We start from the raw sequence: 19,896 nt of genomic DNA, 5'->3' as shown, positions 1-19,896 counted from the left end.
GTTCGCCCTACAGGGCGTGGTCGCCTTCGTGCGCTTATCTCGAGGAAAGAAAGGGGCGGGCGATTGTATGTCTTGTGCTTTCCCCCCGATGTCCGCGCTGAAGTCACAGAGCGTACGAAGGTCATGCCGCTCGCTGTAGCGGCCGCGTTTACGAAAGGAGCGCGCTGTTCAAACATAAATAAGTAACAATTGTGAAATTTAGTTCGCGCTCGTCCTGTGTATACCTGTTCGTTTCGTGCATCCTGCTTTATGTTTCAGCAGTGCGCTTCAAGTGTCGAGCTGTGACGCATTAGTTCGCGCTCGTTTTGTGTGCGTCCTTTTCGTGCGTCCTTTGGGCTCGAGCGACGCGCTGGCAATTTCGAGCTGCTTTCCGTTCTTCGCGTTACATTCCAATTTGTTGCTATCGCATTCATTGCTTCGCCATGCGGCGAAACTGTGACTTTTTTTTTTCCCTTCTTCTTCTTCTTCTTCTTCTTCTTCTTCTTCTTCTTCTTCTTCTTCTTCTTCTTCCATAACTCCAGCGCAGGTTATTTTTCCCGCTGCGGAGAACTTGTGAGGAGGAAGAAAACGGTCTTTCAAATAGTTATTTTGGTGTTAGTACATGAAAAAAAAAATGAAATACAGGCTAGCCACATACAGAAGACGGAACGTTGACTCTCGCCTGCCAAATTGAAAAGCTGTTTGCTTTGCACGAACTAAGAACGGCGTTTGAATCAAAAGGTCGCAAGCACGTTGGTCCTCTTACGTATATCCATTTCGGTCCGAAACTTCTCGCTCGGTTTTTCATCTTCCTTTGACCGCGCATGTGTGCGCAGGTCGTGGAAAGGCGTTCGCGCCACGGAGAACTCGCATTGTGATCCGCAACTGGGCGCGCATGGAGCGAGCTATGCGCTGGCCGCCAAAGCCGTGTTGACGCTGCTGCCGCAGCCTCGCACAAATCCGCGGGTACATAGTATACGTATACGCGAGGCTTTCCGTACGGTGTTCGCAATGTTTCTCTTGCGCGTCTGCGGGATTGGAGGCAACCGAGCCGCATGCTCGTGCCATTCCCTATATCCTTTACAACTCCTTTAAACAGATCTGCGCCCAGAAGCCACCCCGCGATACGCTCGTGCACAACGCGCTGTGCTTTTTGCCTGTTTCAGTTCCACTGGGTTCGATTGGGTTTGCTTTCTGTCATCTTTATATTCGAACGGTCACTTCTTTACATTTCCTTTTTTCTTTGCCGTCACCAGGTGCGTGTCACGCATAAGCCGTCTGTGGTAGGCTCCGGTATTTTATCGTTATTGCTGCTTGTTGTATCATGTGCTTTTTGAAGTTTTGTCTCGCTCTCTTGGGAGCTGTTTTATTTGGATCGACCTCTTTCTATTTATTCTTCGCGCACCATTGCCTGTTTAGCATGCACATAGTCTCCGCGAATTTTTTTTTTTTTTATTGCGGGTGGAGGGGATATTGTTCGCGCTTTAATACCTTTATCAGTGTTATGCACCGGTGCTTATTTAATCCCACGGCCGCCTCTGTATTTTTTTTTTAGTGGACTTCTGAGAAAAGGTGGCGGACAGAGGCTCTGCAGCAGCGTATGGAGCGAGCGTGGAGTGGCCTTTTTTTTTCTTTCTATTTGCGCCTTAAAGTAGCAGAAACACGTTGTTTGCACACTTGGTCTACCGGGGATCCGTTAACATGCCGTAATCTGTTCCGTTACTGTATCTGTGTGTCAGCCAACCAGTTTCCTTGCATTAATTCTTACGTCGCATTGTCCCCGTTATGCCCGGTCCGTAAATTTAGGCTGTACGCTACAGAAGTCATGAAGCCACTTTCTCAGTTGAAACTTGTTGGCCCATCGCCTGCGTTGCGTTGTCGGTGCCACCGTGTTTACTAAACGCCTCATACGGCGGCCGACTTAAAGTCTCGAGTGCGATGACACCGGCGAAAATGGTTTCGTTCACTGCCGCCGCCGCGTGCTCAATCGCGTACCTTCGTTGTGGCTTCTCTGCGCAACACCCCAGTCAATTGTGAAGTACCCTTTACGGGGGCATATCACGCTGCCCGCGTTGACGCCCGCGCTTTTGCATCCACACGATCACTACTATGACAAGCTGAGTGAGTCGAGATGGCTAGTGTCTTCTTATGCACTGCCTTCACGCGCGCTTAGTGCCTAAGGTCTCGCTATCTCAGAGATAAGGGAGAAACGCGTTGTGAAGCGATAGGCAACGCGACGCAGCTTTTCCCCTTTCCGCTGTTCAGCTGGCCATTGCTATGACAACGAGCGTTTGCGGTCAACGAATGAGATGTTTTCATGTTTGCATGTGCGCGTGACATCACGCTTGTAAATTTAACTAGCGAGCGAATGTTGACAGCAACGTACACAGGTGATAGAGCTACAAACCTTACTTCGTGTAGTTGCGTAATACCTGTGTCACACGGGCACTTTTGAAAGACCATCCAGTCGATGGCCATCGAAACGCTACAACTCTGTGGACTCGATGGATTTGTAGTGCTGCTACACGGCAGTTTTGTACGGCCGTTGAGTGGTTCAGGCGTTTCTCGCAAAAATTGTGTGGCGCTGCGGATCTTTATTTTCGTATCCGTGTCACCTAAAGTTAAACAATATAAATTCACTTAAAATCACAAATATGCATATTGTTCCTGTTTAAACATTTCAATAAATTGTTTATTTGTAGTTATGAATACATGTTTAGTTTTTGAGATGTTGAGCAGCGAAACTGTGGCGAGCGATAACGGCAATTAAGACGGCACGATGAAAACACGTTGCGGTTGTAGAGAGTATGCGCTGCTTGCACTTTTCAAGTGGCAAAAATACTTTATTAAATAATTCATTACGTTCACATATACTGCTTTTAAGGCACAGAGATTTTTTTTTTTTTCCAGTCGTGAATACGAACACACTGTGAACGAGAGGGCACGTTCGCACTGTTTCTGCTTCCGTTGTTCGATGGCTGTCGAAGTTTCGAAAGAGCTGTGGGGTGCTCCGTTGACTCGATAGACTGACTATTGACCCGACAGCCTCCGAAACTTTCCGTGTAGCAGCTCATGCTTGAGCATCGACGGTCAATATACTATCGGTTGGAAGCTTTTACAAACGCCCGTGATTTCTGTCAAATTTCGGGAAAAAAAATTTCCGTGGAACGAATGTGGTCCTTCATGCTCAGCACTTACGTTGTTTCCCGTAGAGATAAAATCACCGTAGAGGGGTGGTTGTTCTGGGCTGTAGTTAACGTTTCATGATGAACAGGGGTAAATTGAAAAGAAAGAAAGAAAGAAAGAAAGAAAGAAAGAAAGTAAGAAAGAAAGAAAGAAAGAAAGAAAGAAAGAAAGAAAGACCGACCGACGTGGCCTACAGGGCGGAAAAACGGCAGGCGCTTGCTTACGAGTAAGAAAGCGCCTGTCATTTGTCCGGCCTAGTCCACGTTTTTCTTTTTTCGCTCTTTACCCTCGTTCATCACGAAACCATTACTTAGAGCAACATGTGACTTACTGTCTCAGGAACACGTGATGGGACAGCAAAGGGGTTCAGAATATATGACCAAAGGCAGTGCAGACATAATGTGTAACTTGGTATAGTATAAATAATTTTACATGACCGCCTTCGACAAATGTGCATATGACAGTAAAGGTGGTTCACAAACCAGTGCGAACACTAAATATAACTTGCAATCGCAAAGAAACAAACAAGGTTGGGTTGACGAATCGTTGCTCCTATTTTCGAATAATGCTAGGCGGAGCGTGCCAGCATTCTGTCGGCTTTGAGCCGCAAGCTTCTCCTGGCTGACGACGTGGACCTGGAGTCCGTGGCGGCGCGCACCGAGCACTTCTCCGGCGCCGACTTGCAGGCACTGCTGTACACGGCGCAGCTGGAAGTCGTCCACGAGGTCTTCCCCGAAGACGGTGAGTGTTTGTTTTCTGCGTGTTTAAACATTTAGCAGCTCAAGGGAACGTTGAACGCATTTCACTGCTCCTGGAAATACCTGTCGCGTATAGCTTACCAAAATTTTGCTCAGTGCATACGGTTGCTGCCTGCGGAGTTGTGAAGTGAAGCGAACTTGTGCCACGACGTGCAACTTTGATGTTTTGTGCCTTCAGTATGAAAATAAATAAATGTAATAATACGTTGAAGAAATCATTCTTGGAGGTCCCAATTCAGTTTGTACTATGGGAGTTCCTTCTGTATATCCTTATCTCATGTGTATCCTTCTTTATATCCTTATCTTATCTTGTATTGTGGAATAATAAAGATTGATTGATTGAATGATTGATTGATTGATTGATTGATTGATTGATTGATTGATTGATTGATTGATTGATTGATTGATTGATTGATTGATGAGAATGCACCAGCATTGCATTCCAACGCAGTTTGTAGAAGGGCTGTACAACTTTGACTGGAGGAACGCGCAGCTCCATAGAAGTCTTCAATGAAAAAAATATATATATATATGTTTGAGAAGGACTTTGATTCGAAGCCCCTTACTTGCCAGCATATTTGTACACACAACAGCGCCGCCTTTCTTTCTTGGTAGTTTTAAGCGAAGATTTGTTTCTCTCTTTGTGTATCACGTTCCGCAGAGCTCCAAGGAGACAGCCCGGGCCGACGCTTCGACTATTCGTGGTCGTCGGACGACTCACCGGTCCTCGGAGAGTCCGAGTTCTTCTACGCCCCTTCGGTCAGCCAGGGCCCCACGGAGCCCGTACCCGACAAGGCGCGCCAGCTACAGCAGGAGGTCCGTATATATACTCACTCGCCTGCGCATTCTCGTGGCGACGGCTGAAATAGAAGTGCATTGCCGAATTTGATGAACAGCGTAAAATTTTAATCCGCACTGTCAGTAAAATTTTGGATGGACTTTAAGGGCACAGGGTAAGCCTTATACGTCCCATGAATTTTCGACCATGTTGAACAACTGTTTTCTCAGTAACTAATAGGGCTATCTACATAATACATCACTTTCTTCCAAATTTGCGCACTTTTAACTATACCAGATTCATTAAAATCTGTCTGATATAACTATTTTGGTGAATTTTTTATTACTGGGACCTAAATTCTGAGATCATTTGCATGTTTCGAAATTTCTAACACAAAAACTGTGAAGTGCATAATTTCAATTCTGGTACAGTATTTGTATGCACCTATACAGAATACAAGGAAAAATAATCAACTGATTACCTTGGATGATGATGAATCAACTTTTGTTAGGCCCAACTGTGTTGGTAGTGCACGCAGGCACCAGACGGGGCGGTTCCCTAGTTTCGGGACCCGTATAGGAAGACATAGGAAAATATGGTACCTAAGTAATAAAAAACTTGGTTTGGTGATAATCGTGTTTAAAGTAAGAAAACAGCTAAACTGCAAACATCTTTTGCCACAAGCACAGTTCAACTATATTATTTAGTAGCTACGAGCTTTGTAATCATTGCCAATGTCATTTTTTCACTTTTGAGCCTGTCGTCTTGCTTGCCTTGCTTCTTTTGTGAGCTGTCGTGCAGCTCTATCCGCAATGTATCGTCGACTGTGTTCAACTTCTTTCAGCGCCCCGCCACGGTGGTCTAGTGGTTATGGCGCTCGACTGCTGACCCGAAGGTCGCGGGATCGAATCCCGGCCGCGGCGGCTGCATTTTCGATGGAGGCGAAAATGTCTGAGGCCCGTGTACTTAGATTTAGGTGCACGTTAAAGAACCCCAGGTGGTCGAAATTTCCGGAGCCCTCCACTACGGCGTCTCTCGTAATCATATCGTGGTTTTGGGACGTTAAACCCCAGATATTATTATTAATTTCTTTCAGCAAATTGTCTGCGTTTTGGCCAGGCTTCAAGCCTAATGATGTCAGAATTTTGGCACGTGTGATACTGCCATCATTAAACGAAAGAACAGCATCCAATGTCGCAATTCTTAAGACTATGAAGCCTAAACAGAGACATCAAGGACTCTGCGGCGCAATTACGATTAGCTCAACGCTTCCACCATCAGAAATAATGTTCATGCCCATTAGAGCATACCCGTTGTCAACCTGCACACGATTCTCGTCGGAGGAGGCTGAAAAGGCTTAGAGGTTCGATGACGAAGACCTTGCTGGTTCAGCGTTCGGCGCCACAGTACGTCGCCGGCATTTATTCGCACTTACAAGAGAACTGTATTGGTTGCCACGAAATGCACGCTTGCTGAAGACCTTCTTTACCCTCAGCATCTCAACTTATCGACAGGCACGACAGACGCAAGGTGTAATGCAGCTTAAATAATAATATCTGGGGTTTAACGTCCCAAAACCACCATATGATTATGAGAGACGCCGTAGTGGAGGGCTCCGGAAATTTCAACCACCTGGGGTTCTTTAACGTGCACCTAAATCTAAGTGCACGGGCCTCAAACATTTTCGCCTCCACCGAAAATGCAGCCGCCGCGGCCGGGATTCGATCCCGCGACCTTCGGGTAATGCAGCTTAAATCGTCCTGCATGCAGCCTAAATCGTAGAAATCACTGTCAGGGTCACTGGACGACAATTCACTCATCGTTGCTTATGTGCACCACGAGCAGATGACGGATTTGCCGCTAGTACGTCGCGAGTTTTTGTATCCCCGTGACGTCACACTGCTATGAAACGTCACCGAGAAGCCGCCCCCTCGATATCGAAGACGAAAGTGTCTTTTTAAGGTAGCGGTAATTAGAATATACGCGATGCATTCCCAGGCACCACAGTACTCGTTGTAGGTTTCTCGACACCAGTATTTTTATTTAGAGCAACAATCTGAAAATTTGTAAAATTCGTGTCGGTACTCCTTTAAACAAGTGAGCATCCATACTTTATGTATGTTCGTGCGTGCGTTTGTATGTGTGTGTGCATATATACACATGCAAAAATGAAAAGGAAAATCGGGGGATTGAATCCGCCGTCCCTCCCCTGGCTACTCCAGTGCTGGTGAACCTTCGGCGCGCGTTTTCTGAGCGGGTTTCCTTCCTGAACGAAGTTGGCCGCTAGTTGACAGCATCGACGACAGCCGGCGCCACCGCCACCGCAGCAGCGGCGTGTTGCAGGGGGTAGCAGTCTTGTCTCGGAAGTGGGTTCGCTGCTAACAGCTGATTGACGGCTGATGTAGCTTTAGCAAAACGATGGCGCCTCATATTTCGCCCTTGTTTAGTTAGCGTCTGATGCTTTGTAACAGTGCTTGTTTTGCTGCGTTGTCTTCCTACAGCCATCAGGTTCATAAAACTGCTGCTCACATCGTCAACAGTTTCGTTCGATCTTTTTGTGTGTTCCATATTCCTCTTTCTCTTAACTTTCGGTAACTTTCGGGGGACGTGCATTGTGGTTAGATCACCAGCAGTGAGAAACCATTGGTGCATCTCTGCAAAACGAAAAAAAAAAAAAGGAAAGAAAGAGAGAGAGAGAGAGAGAGAGAAAGCGAAATAAAGAAGAACCTATGTAGGGGCTAGTTGGTTTGGCATAACATAGCTAAACCGAGAAAAAAAAAAACGTAATGGCTGAGAGAGGTGTATGCTGAGGATAGCACAATGCAAGCGTAGCGAGGTTGTCTTGCGGCATGTAGCATAGCCCTACGACTCTTCCCGCTTTTCTAATTCATCGGAGACATGCTGGCATGCATGCGCCGACATCTTATCACGCTGTGCCCTTCAACGGTTCTCTCTATATTTTGTGATGAGGTTTATAATGGTACCGAGCGCAGCCAGCAGCGTATTCCGAGCTACTGTGTTTCCCGCATGCCGCGAGTTGATGGCCAGCGTTGACTTTCGCAGGTAAGCGCTCTCTCCGAGAACTTGTTGGGCCAGGGTCCGAGAAGGCAACAGCACCGCCGATCTCGGAGGGACAGCACCGCCCTGGCGCTGAGCATCCATCAGCGGCACTTGGAACAGGCACTCACCAACACCTCCGCCTCCATCTCAGCCGTCGAGAGGACCAAGTTCGACACCATGTGAGACGCGTTGTTTGCAGTGCGCGTGAATAGCAGTCCTAACGCAGGCCGTTCCAGCCCGCACTTTCAAGTTTGGAATAGTGGAACGAAGTTGAAGGTAGAGCGTCGTTCGTCGTCGAAAGTGATGTAGTTTTTGTTTCGTCCGAGTTCTTTCTTGTTGCGTGTAGCTTGATGAGGCAGTTGAAGCGCAAAATAAACGGACCAAGTGGAGACAGAAATACCGTCCGTGTCTTTTGCGCTTCACCGGCCTTATTATGTTACCGTACCAACTAGCTCGGTTCAGGCGTGTAGCTTCTTTAATGGTAGATATTCCTAGCCGAACGCGTTACGGTTATGTGTGGCGGTCTGTGACCGAAAACTCCGAAAATCGGCACTGACTCCTGCGGCATTGTGAAATCGAACTTTGTAAAACGCCATGTTTGCGCTGAGTTCGTGCAACGGTTCGTGCATGGGCATTACCGCCTCGCCTTCTGCGCACATGCTGTCACGTGCTGCTGGTAGAACGCGAACTAAAGAGGCAACGGGCGCGACGTGGGGGGGGGGGGGGGGGTGATGTGCGAGATATTAAGATAACGTTTTAGCTCGCCGCTACCGTAATTTTGTTGTGCAAGTTGCAAGGCTGGTGAGTTTCCGACTTCTCAGCTGCTGACCACAGCATGCCGCTAACGCGTGTACGTTACACGTGGTTAGCATTTGTACGGGCTAAGACATAAAACAATGCTAGAAAGTTTAGTTTAATTAACACGTGAAGCCTTAATCAACCTCTTCTCGAACGCTTGAAAAAGTAAACGTGAGGCAACGAGCTGCTGCGAAAAAAATGATTATCTGTTCGCGTTTTCTTTCTTTCGTTCGACTGACCCTCCATAGATACTCTCTCTTCCGATCGGGTGCATCACTCGCCGAGCTTCGAATGGCAGCCGGACAGCGCGTCACGTTGGCCTGAACGACGTCCTCTTGGAGCCATCTTCTGATCTCGTTCACCGGTGAGTTGAGTTTTCTTGTAATCGGGAGCTTTCTACGAGTTCACGCCTGCGTTTAGTTTATGCGTCAATGTATGTACACATGAACCGAATGCCATTGGTGTATGTGAGAGAGAGAGAGCACGGAATGCGGATGCATGCCATTTTTGCAGAAGCAAATTTACTGCCTCGCAAAGTTCTGTGCAGGGCTGAATCTGTCATGGCGAGAAGGTTGCCTATTTCAACTGCAGCCATAGTGGCGTACGTATTCTCGCTTGTATAACTGGTACAGAGCAGAGATTGTGTAAGCCGAATTGCGGTATTTCGTTTTAGCGCAACACTGATTAGTGGCTGTGCAATTTAACGTTGAAAATTATACACCAGGTCTAAAAAGTTTGAGCCCATCAGAGAGCTGTCTCTGTGTGGTACCTGATGAGACAATAATTTTTTTCCCCTGTATAATGCGTCACTGTTACCGAATAACGATATGCAGCGAACACATTTTACTAAAGGTTATATGTTGCAGATGCATCATCAGTTTTAAAGCGTGTTAATGTTTGGCGGGAAGGAAGGAAGGAAGGAAGGAAGAAAGGAAGAAAGAAAGAAAGAAACAAGCGGAAAGACAGGGAGGTTAGCCAGTTCTCAGACCGGCTGGCTACCCCCTGTAATGTTTGGCAGAGCAACAGCCTTTAACAGACGAATCTTCGAAAAAGCCGCCTTAAAGGGACACTAAAGTCAAATATTAAGTCGGCGTTGATTGTTGAAATAACGGTCCAGAAACCTCGTAGTGCTACTTTTGTGCCAAGGCAGTTCTTATTTTGAAATAACATCACGTTTTAGTGGCCCGCATCGAGTTAGCGCACTTCAAATCACCCGCCTGAAAGCGGTGTTTCTCACGTCACTGCTGCAGCGCCCAACGTTGCCCGCCTTTACTGCGCGGCAGCGTGCACTGGCGGCGTGCGCCATTCGGGCATCCGGCAACATCACATGCATGCGGCATTTTGTAGAACTTTCTGTCAGAGCGACTTTCACGAGCGCGCAAAACACACGCGGCAGTACGCGACACCGAAACTACCACTGAGACGCGACCGCGTGAGCGAAGCAGGGTGCCGGGCGAAGCGCAGTTCGGCGAAAACGGAACCTTTGAACCACGCGCGCCGTTCCCCATGGCAACGCCAAAGAGGTGCGTTTTTCGCAGTGACTATTCTGTGGTCTAGACCACAGGATAGACTGCAGCTTTATTCTGTGGACCAGACCACAAAATAAAGTGCAGCCTTATTTTGTGGACCACACAATAAACTTGCGCGCTGTGGGCTGTGCAGAAATGTTCTGTAGCCCAAGCAGCCCACCTCTCTTGACGACGGTTTCTGTGCACCAGACCACAGAATAGAGCCCCAATCTATTCTGTGGACCAGACCACAGGGTAAACTGCAGCTTTGTTCTGTGGACTAGACCAAAAAATAAAGTGCAGCTTTATTTTGTGGACCACACCAAAGAGACTTGTGCTGTGGACCGTGCGCTCCAGACATTGCTGTAGCCCAAACAGCCCACCTCTCTTGACGACGGGTTTCTCTCACAAATTGGTAGGGTTTATTGTGTGGTCTAATTCACAGAATAAGCACTGCGCGCTCCTCCCTTGACGACAGCTTCTTTCGAGAATCGCAATATTCGCTCGCAGCTTTGTGAATAAGTCCGGACCAAGGAGGTCATATCCGGGCATAGTACGCGAGATGGAAGACGCTTATGCGTGAAAGGTTAGAAATACGAAGGCGAAGCCCACCTTTGGCATGCCTGCTGGTCTGACATGCCAAAGCAGGTAAACTTGTCGTGAATTGAAGCAGCAAAAAGAAGGCGTATAATAACAAATGACAGCGGTTTCTGGACCTGATCTATCGAGTGCAAAACACTTAAGTCACTTTCACCACGGTACATTTGTGTCATGCAAAAAGAAAATGTGCACTAAGATCTGCACGGGAGACTCAAATTTTGAGCGATCCCCCCGATTGTGGGAACACAGCCACAGATCTTCCTAAGAACAGCGTCAACGCCACCGCGAGAAGGGAATCATAACGACAAAGGGCGACACTACTAAAATACTCTGGCCCTGATCTCTCGCGTCAGGACACACTTCAGTCACTTTCACCGCAGTGCATTAGTGTCGTGCAAAAAAAGTGCACTGAGATTGGCAAGGGGCTACTTTAGCTGTTTCTGTAAAGTTTTCAGACGTTGACGATCATACAAGTACTCGTAATTATACGGCGCGTGAAAGTGTATCTAATTAAGTGACAAGGTGTGCTGTGTCCAGTGACAACTAGTAGGTTCTCGCCAATCTTACTGCGCTTTTTTTTTTTTGCTTGACACAGGTGTACTGCGGCGAAAGTGGCTTAAGCGTTGCGCACTCGATGGATCAAGGCCAGAAAATTTTATACACGCTGTCATTTGTTATCATTGTTTTCTTTTCGCGGTGGCGTTAGCGTTCTTTTACGGGTGATTTATGGCCGCGCCTATTCAGAAGGATTGCTCAAAATTCGAGTCTCCCGTGCAAATGTTTGTGCACTTTTTCACATGACACTAACGTGCTGTGGTGAAAGTGACTTTAGTGTTCCGCACGCGATCAGGTCCACGAAATTTGAGAACCGCTGTCATTTGTTATCATTATACGCCTTCGTTTTGCTGCTTCCGTTCACAATAACAAGTTTATTTGTGGCTGATATCAATACTGGCATATGTCAAAACATTGGAATCTTTGACGCATACGCGTCTTCCATAGCGATTCACAAAACGGCGAGCACATATTGATATTCGCGAGAGAAGCTGTCGTCAAGGGAGCTCGAGCGTTGGCAAATCGAAGTCTTCATGGGGTGGGTTCAGTTCCTTCTGAGGGCATTCCACTGGCTCATCACAACAGTGCCTGTTCTGTGGACCAGACCACAGAATGAACCCTCGCAATTTGTGACAGAAAACCGTCGTCAAGAGAGGTGGGCTGCTTGGGCTACAGTACATTCTGCGCAGCCCACAGCTCGCAAGTTTACTGTGGTCCACAAAACAACGCTGCACTTTATTTTGTGGTCTGGTCCGCAGAATAAAGCTGGAGTTTATCCTGTGGTATGGACCACAGAATAGTCACTGCGTTCTTTTTTCCATGAAGCAAACAGAAACGAACAAGCGGCATTTTATTACGTCTTTTGATGCACGGAAGGTTCTTTTTTTTATCGCAGCTAGTTTGATTACGAGTGATTAATTGTAGTCGAATTCTCTCACGTCATCGGGTTCATTTTCAAAATGTGCCGCTTGGGGCGCTCATCGTGTGATACATTTAGCTTAATTTCTCGGTAAGTAGGGCACTGCTGTTGATAATATTGCCGTTTTAGACGTTGCCATACATTGAGCTTTCACTCTGACATAAATTGTTATTTGCCTTTAGTGTCCCTTTAAGTACCACGGCATGCGTTCAACATTGTCACTGATGTACTCAGCATGAATCGATTAACATCACTTGGTTGTGATGCGCACATTTAGACAAATTTCATTGAATTTCGAAAGCCTCGTGAGCATCGAAGTACGACCTATTCCCTTAAGTTCCCGCTTAAGATCGAGTCCGCGTGGCAGCTGCTTAAACTGACAGCCGACGGCGATGGTAAGGTAGATGCGGATGGCACTACGAAATACGACGCCCAGTGATGCTACCGCTGCGCCAATTGCGCCAGACTGCGCCAAAGTGCCCTGGCTGCTACAACCTGCTACATTTCCTCAAAATTTGGCGATTCTGCGCCAAGCCTGCGCCAAAGGGGTGTACTCCGACTTTCAGAAACGAAACTAACTACAGTCAACTGCCGATTTTTCGGACTCCCTAGGGACCGCGAAATCGTCCGAAAAATCAAATTCATGCTTTTTTATTTAGCTGAAGCGGTCAAATCGCCCCAGCCACGTCCGAAATAGCTTTAATGCCTCCCAGTACAATCATCGGGCATTTTGGTGCGCGCCCAGGCTCTCGCAAATACATTCGGTACCTGCCGCGAACTCCGCTTAACTACGTACGTGCCAACCGCCACTTTTGCATCTTGTGATGAGCGCCGCCGATAACAGCAAAGCGCGGAATAGATTACGGCTATCTCGCATGAAGCGTTTGTAAACGATGACGCGGAACACAGAAACTATGGCGGAAGAGCGGACGACTCGTCCGGCTTTCTCCGATGCGTGTGCGCATGTAAACGATGCGCACACACATCGCCGAATCGCCGCCGATACGCAGCATTTGCTGCCGTGTCAAGCCGATCGTTTCTAGTTGTGTGCAGCACATCGCCAACTAAGCCGACGGACGCCGTCACTTTACTGTTGCTGTATCGTACGCACGCATTTATCATGAAAGGGTTCGTGATGCGCACTTAGTTCCTGACCGCACACGGGCGCGGCAATGACGAGCTGGTTTCGTCCGCGAAGGCAACGCGTCTATGCGGCGCACTTAGCGGTCTCGTACAAAGACGCAGCAGGAATGGCGGCGCGGCGCATTTGGGTTCTCGCCTATTAAATGCGTGCAGTACGCATACAACTGCGCTAGGCCACGTGCACTACCGAGCAGTTAACTGAAGATACTTATCGTAAGGGTTGTCAGCGATTAAGCCGTACTGGCGCGTGTGCCAGTTGCCGCCATCACGCCTCAGTGCATTTCCGCTGCTTATCCGTAACATCGCCGCACGGCGCCGCGATAGCGGCCCCTTTGAATTTCTGGTCTGCTTCACCCCATAACGCTTTTGCATTGCGGCAAAGCTGACTTTCGGACTCTGCTACTGTCTCAAGCAGATCGACTCGCGAAAGCGCTGGTTCGAACCTACGAGATAATAGACGCGGCAGAGGTGGGGGCTTCAAATAATGCCTTTCGGACCTGCAATTTGGGCAGAAAGTCCGAAAAATCGGACGCGGAATAGCTTCAGCGTCCGAAATTTCGGACGTTCTAATACATTGAAGTCTATGGGGCTGGTGACGGTGCCGCGAAAGCGTCCGAATTTTCGAGCATGTCCGAAAAATCGGGCGTCCGAAAAATCGGCAGTTGACTGTACATCAGGTTCCCCCATTGAGAGCGACATCGCGCTGTACAAGTGTACAGGATGCAATACGAGCCAAGTCAAACCATACTCGGCTTTGTCGGTTCTCTGGCCCTGTACTGTTGCGGTAGCTGGCGGTCGTGCATGCTGCTTCAGTCCAATGAGTTGCTAGGTGCGTGAACGTTAACTGGAGTTCGTGCGCGGCATCCCCCACGGCAATGCTGATGTAGAAAGAGGCTTCAGCGAAAATCGCTAGTTACTGCAGGCCAGGGCTCAGCTGACACTAGATAGCATCAATGGCATTCCCCATGTTGTGTCCTATGGTAAGCGTTTTGGCTCTGACCCCAGTAGTTACACTATTACACCTGAGATTCTCAGGGTGGTGAGAAATTCAAAGAGGTACTCTGAACGCCTTGCCTTGGAGAAAGAACAGTCGGCTAAGCGGCCACGTGAGGAGCCTGAAGCAGGCCCAAGCAGCGAAGGTCAAGATCTTCAAAAGGAAGTGGAGACTGCTAAGAAGATGCTCACAAATGCTGAACTTCTGATTGCCCATGGTCTTAAAACAAAGGACTTTGCCGAAGTTGAAAGTGGAAATTCTCTTTTAGCTTCAGGGAAATCTCGACTTGAGATGGCCATTCAAAAAATGGCTGAAAATAAAAAAGAAGCCTGCCCGCAAGTGACCTTTCTGCGCACTTCTGACCATTTTTTAAAAGTTGCTATTCTAATCTTTTTTGTGCTTGTGACAGTTTTCATTTGGTCTTTTTTTTACACTAGTTTATTGGAGCACCGAAAGAGAAGTTTTTTGGTAGTCATTTTGCATTTGTTTTTTTAATTATGTGTATTCACATTTAGTAGCCATGTGCGTGAATGGTACCCCTGATTGGTATACCAGTGTACTGAGTGTTTTACGTCGATGCTTTTGTAGTTGATCATTAGCCATGCTGCTATGCGGGAGTCAACTTATTTTGTGAAAAGCCTATTTATTTGTTGTTGAGTCTGATGCTATTTATCACTGCGGAAAAATTTGCTGTGATATTTAATGTGCTGTTTCTGTGATGTTTGGTGTACAAGTATGTAGAAATTCTTATTATATTCATTTTGTTTTCAGTCATTTTTTTATTAATGCTATGTTTCTATATCGTGTGCAGTGAGCTGTTTCTGTGATATTCATGTACAAGCTCATCTGTGATAACTGATATGTTTCCTAGTCACTTGTAAAAAGGTGCTGTGACTCAGTGTTTGTTTATCATCACTTTTTTTGTTTACTAATTGCAGTTAGGTTAGATGAAAAGGTTAATATTCATAATTCGGGGTTCTTTTAATTTTTTTATTGCACTTGAAATTCGTGCAGAATATTGCTTTTTTATTGGCTGTTTGTTATGAATACAGTGCGTGTCTTTGAAATTACTTCATTACCACCTGCTCCAAAAGCTAGTTTTGCTGCTCCAAAACGCAATTTTGCCTGCTCCAAAAGCTGCTCCAAAGTGGTCTAAGCCAGTAGCATCACTGCGACGCCTATATGGTCATGTTGGTTGTCTAGGAAGCGAATGTATCTCCGACAAATTCACATGCATCAGACGGGCAACAACCATGAATGGTTCAGTATGGCCGTACATCCTATGCGCATATTCAAGCTCTGTTTTGTCTTTTTTTTTTCCAACATTTACATAACTGGTATTTTGATCGCTACTGCACAGTTCCCGTTTATTTTAGTACATTTCGCTCTTAACAGTTGTACGTGCCTGGGCCCTGTATGCTGTTTCGCGCACGTCGTGAAATCCACACGGTGGTTGTTTGACGATAGTCTATTAAAGTAATAATCCTTTACTTTTTGATAAGGATTAAGCGAGTGAATGAAGTGAGGATGGAAAGCGGAGAATAACGCTCCTGCCAGTATCACCCGACTCTCGTCGGTTACTTATTGTACAAACTAGCGCGTTTACTCGGAAAATTAGTGTTCGCTCGTGCGACAGCGGGTTAACGATATACCTGATCTTATCGAGGGTCTCACTTCGATTGCTTTCGCTAATATTGACGTATCCGAACACACTGGCCGTCAGTGCGTTCACTCGCGAGCGTGACAGGGGGGAGAGCGCGTAATCGTACAAGCCAACACGGGACACTCGGAGTCTTGCGGGCACGCGCCGCCATCTCTTGCGGTGCCAGGAAGCGAGGCGCTTGTTTGCCGTCGGCCCATTTGCTGCGGTGGGCAAACAAACTAAATTGGCCGGCCGGCCGGTCAGCAGCGTGACACACACATACAAGGGCGCACAGAAGGAAGGAATCATAAACGCGGTGCGGCGTGGTGACAAGGGGCCCCTTGTTAAGGAAGCGATAAGAAGATAACAGGGCCCGTAGGGTATACGAAGGAGGGGAAGGAGAAGTAATGCGGCTGTAAACGCAACATTAAGCAACCTCTTCCGCGGTTTCGGCCCCCCCTGGCTATATACACCGTAGCGAAAAAACGGTGCGGCAATCCGCGTTTGTCTGAGGTGGCGGCGGTCGAGGATGAAAGAGTGGGGAGGGTGAGCTTCGCGAGATCCGAGGCGCATCGTCAGAAGTGTTTTGGTCAACCGAGCGTGCGATCATCCGATTTCGACGCGCGGTTCCCTTCGGCGAGCCGACCTGCCTGCCCGTTCGCCTGACTGCTCGCGCGCTTCCCCGGAACGCGCCGCTTCTGTGCATTGCGCATGTGTGTGTGTATTGGTGGCCGATTGGTAATGAGCGGTATATGACCCCCCCTCCCTTGTTCGTTGTCGTCGCCTGCCGCCTTCCCCCCCCCCCCCTTTCCTATGTCGAGTCGAAAGGCGGAAAGCAGGGAAACCAAAGAAGCGACATAAGGAGGTGGAAATAAAATAATCATGACTGCATCCTCCCTTCTCTGCATTGGCGCTTTCTCTCTTCTTTTCTGGGTAGCGCCAAGGAGGGATGCTCCGACGCCGAGTCTCGATCTCGTCGTTGGGGTGTTTGTTGTATAGTGCGTGCGGTCGGCTTTATATTAGTGCTAAGCGGCGCCGTAAACGCTTTCACCACCTCCTCTTTTGCCTGTATACCATGCTATACTCGTCGACCGAGAAATACAGCGGTGCCCTTCAGGCTTTTGTCGCTACTCAGAGCACTCGACGACGACTCGACAGGGAAGGAATAATCAGCAGAAATACTTTTATTGCGCCATTTTTTTTTTCCTTTTCTCTACCCTCGTCTGCCTTCTTTTCTTCTTCCTCGTAGCAGAAGCCTTCCTCGTTCCGGGTGTTTGCTTAATGCCGCACCCCCTTGGGTGCCTTTCACTTCGTATACGCTGGTGTTTGTGCGTATTGGCCTTACGAAGTGCCCCCTGGGAGGAAGGGATTCTTCTTGCTTTTATTCGGCGCTTCCACCCCCTCCACTCCGCACGATGATTGCTGCTTATCGGCTTGCTCTTCTTCTTATTCTTCTGCCGTTGTCGGCCCAGGGCGTTTTCGCGCAAAATTGAGTTTCGCCTTCGCTCCGGCCCGCCGCCGCGGGCAGCGAGAGTTTGCTTTCGCTTCCCCGACCTCCGCCGATTCGCTCGGTGACTCGCTTGCCTGCTCCTTCGCTACGCTCGCTGCACCTCGGGTCGCCACATCTTGTTCGCCGGCGCGATTTCTTCTTCGCTTGCTCGCTCTTTTCGCTTCTCGACTGTTTTTTTTTTTCCTTTTCTCTTTCCTTCTTTCACGGCAGTGTGTTCGAGGAATGACTTTTGTCACTCTTTTCTCGGCGACATCGCCTTTGGAGGGGGGGGGGGGATCTCTCCTTAGAGGGCTGATAGCACGTTTGACTGCTTGATGAGTGGGAATTACCTACGGATCGGTGACTTTTAAGGGTGTTTGGTAAGGCATGATCGACAGTTTCGCGTTGTGTCGCTTTTCTTTCACCCCCCCCCCCCTCTCGCCCCTTTCCTTCGGTTCCCTCTCGTTTATTTTTCTTGTTGGCCACGTGGTTCGGGCCCGACCAATGGCGTTAGCCTTTCTTTCGGCCGAAGGTGCGCGAAGAACAAATCGGCGCCCTCCGATTTGTGGCGTCCCCCTCCGCCTTGTGTTTCGCGTGTTTCCGTGTTTGTCGAGTTTCTTGCCGCTTCTTTGTAACCCCTGAGTGTCAGGCTTTTCTGCCAACCTTTCGAGCGTTACCGATCTCTTCAACGCATCTTGTGGTTTTCACGACGGCTCTCGTTAACTGTTCGCTTTTTGTTGCGTTAAAGAGAAATCTCTTTACGGAATTTTTCGCTATGTGCAGAAGTAACTGGCAGCCATTGGAGTAACCGTTGCTCGCTTAGCTTTGTCAGCAAATGCAGTATTCGAAGACAGTTTGAAGGAAAAGTTTGGACTCAAAGAAAGTTTGAAAAGTGCAGTATTCAAAGAAAGGAAGCTAACGACGAACCAGCACCGTCCATCGTTGCGGTTTGTGGCAAGTGCGTCCGCAGTGTGAAGCCCACTCTGAGCGCTTTGCGAATCGTGATCTTACCGTGTGAGCGTTTGTCGCTGTGCGACTCCAACTTCAATTTGGAGACACATGCTTGCTGAGAAAATGTGGGCTAGATACAAATGTTTACCGCTAACGGCGCCGTCTTGGTTTAAATACTCATCACGCCTTCTTAACGCATTTGTTCACGGGGGAATGGTCGTCTTGCACGCAAGACCGCTGACCGCACGCATTGACCAGTACTTGCTATCGTTAGTGGCATTCGGGCGGCGTTTCGCTTGAGGTAGAAAGCGATCGGGCCCAAGATGATCGTCTGAGGGGAAACGAACCAGCAAATGAGTCTGTGAAGTGTGTATATACCATAAGGTAAATTTTAATTTCGACTTCGTGTGTGGTTGTCTGGCAAAAACGCGTCAGGGTGTGGCCAGCTCAGACTATATATAAGCAACGCTTTGCGCGCACTGCTTCTTGCAGTGCGCGCACTGCTTTGCGCGCACTGCAACGCCTCAACAAACTCATCTTGACCGCATCAATTCAAGTGTATAAATTCAGAACTTTTTATCACCGCATTATTGACTGTTTCACAGACCGTCGTGAGACGCCGGACCGAATAACCAGCCGAGCCTGAGTTTGGTTAGTATGAAAAGATGCAAACGTGAAGGATTGTCTGTTTTGCTAGGCTTGTGTCACTGCGGGCTGGTGTGAACACCTCTGACTACTGTATAGTCCAACCGACACATACGCGTCAGCGCATTCATTGCCCATTTCCTTCTTTACTTCCCGCCTCTCTCTCTTTTTCATCTTTCTATTCCCCTTCCCATTCTCCAGCGTAGGGTAGCCGACCGGACACGTTCCTGGTTAACCTGCATGCCCTCTCCCTTTCTTATTTTTTCCCTTTCTTCTTAATAGCGTCTATAAATCTCACCGTGGTAGTAAAATTACGCGGTAGTAACACTTGAAAACAAGCATTTCTAACGGCAATTCGAACTCTCCTTTTAAGGTAAAAATATTTAGGCTATAAGAGGATAAAGAAACGTCAGCACCGATGTGGGCTTTGTGACAGTTTCGCATTGAAGCGGACATAAAACCCGCCGGTGGGACGCGTCGTTACTTCCGGTGTTGCGAATTCGCGCTCGCCTCGGGGCACGGACACTGCGTAGCTCAGACGAGCATTTGGTGGAAAAGAGAAAAAGAAACTAAAACAAAAATCAAGGCGCGCAAGAGCGCAAATTGTCTGAAGGCGGCGAATGACTGTGGGGGCGTGCTACATGCACGGACGCACTGTCTGTGCGCCGAACGGCAAAAAAAGGGCAACAACAACAGCAGCAGCAGCAGTGCTAGAAGTGTGCGCGTTGAGTGCAAACAAAGTTTGCATAGTCGAGATTGGAAACGAATTAAAGAAGCGAAGGAAATGCTCAGTGGGCTGGAGCAAGCCCCCGCGACTGCTTTTGGTCTGGCTGGTCGTGTTTCACGCGCCAGTAGTCATGTTCGCTCCGCCCCGCGGGGCGCAGTCCGTGC

The 19,896-nt window shown here is 48.1% G+C and overlaps 1 protein-coding gene across 1 annotated transcript in view; it reads left to right on the top strand.

The window, feature by feature from the left end:
- Positions 1-8,923, top strand: part of LOC119387776 (peroxisome biogenesis factor 1-like) — a 70,498-nt gene extending 61,575 nt beyond the window's left edge. The window contains 4 exon segments of the mRNA XM_037655287.2: positions 3,738-3,906; positions 4,585-4,739; positions 7,765-7,940; positions 8,808-8,923. Of these exon segments, the coding sequence (XP_037511215.1) occupies positions 3,738-3,906; positions 4,585-4,739; positions 7,765-7,940; positions 8,808-8,883 (576 nt within the window). The 3' untranslated portion in view covers positions 8,884-8,923.
- The last annotated feature ends 10,973 nt before the right edge of the window (positions 8,924-19,896 follow it).

This window comes from Rhipicephalus sanguineus, chromosome 3 (genome assembly GCF_013339695.2).
Source record: "Rhipicephalus sanguineus isolate Rsan-2018 chromosome 3, BIME_Rsan_1.4, whole genome shotgun sequence".
Taxonomy (NCBI): Eukaryota; Metazoa; Arthropoda; class Arachnida; order Ixodida; family Ixodidae; genus Rhipicephalus; species Rhipicephalus sanguineus.
This window is presented reverse-complemented; position numbering and strand designations above follow the sequence as displayed.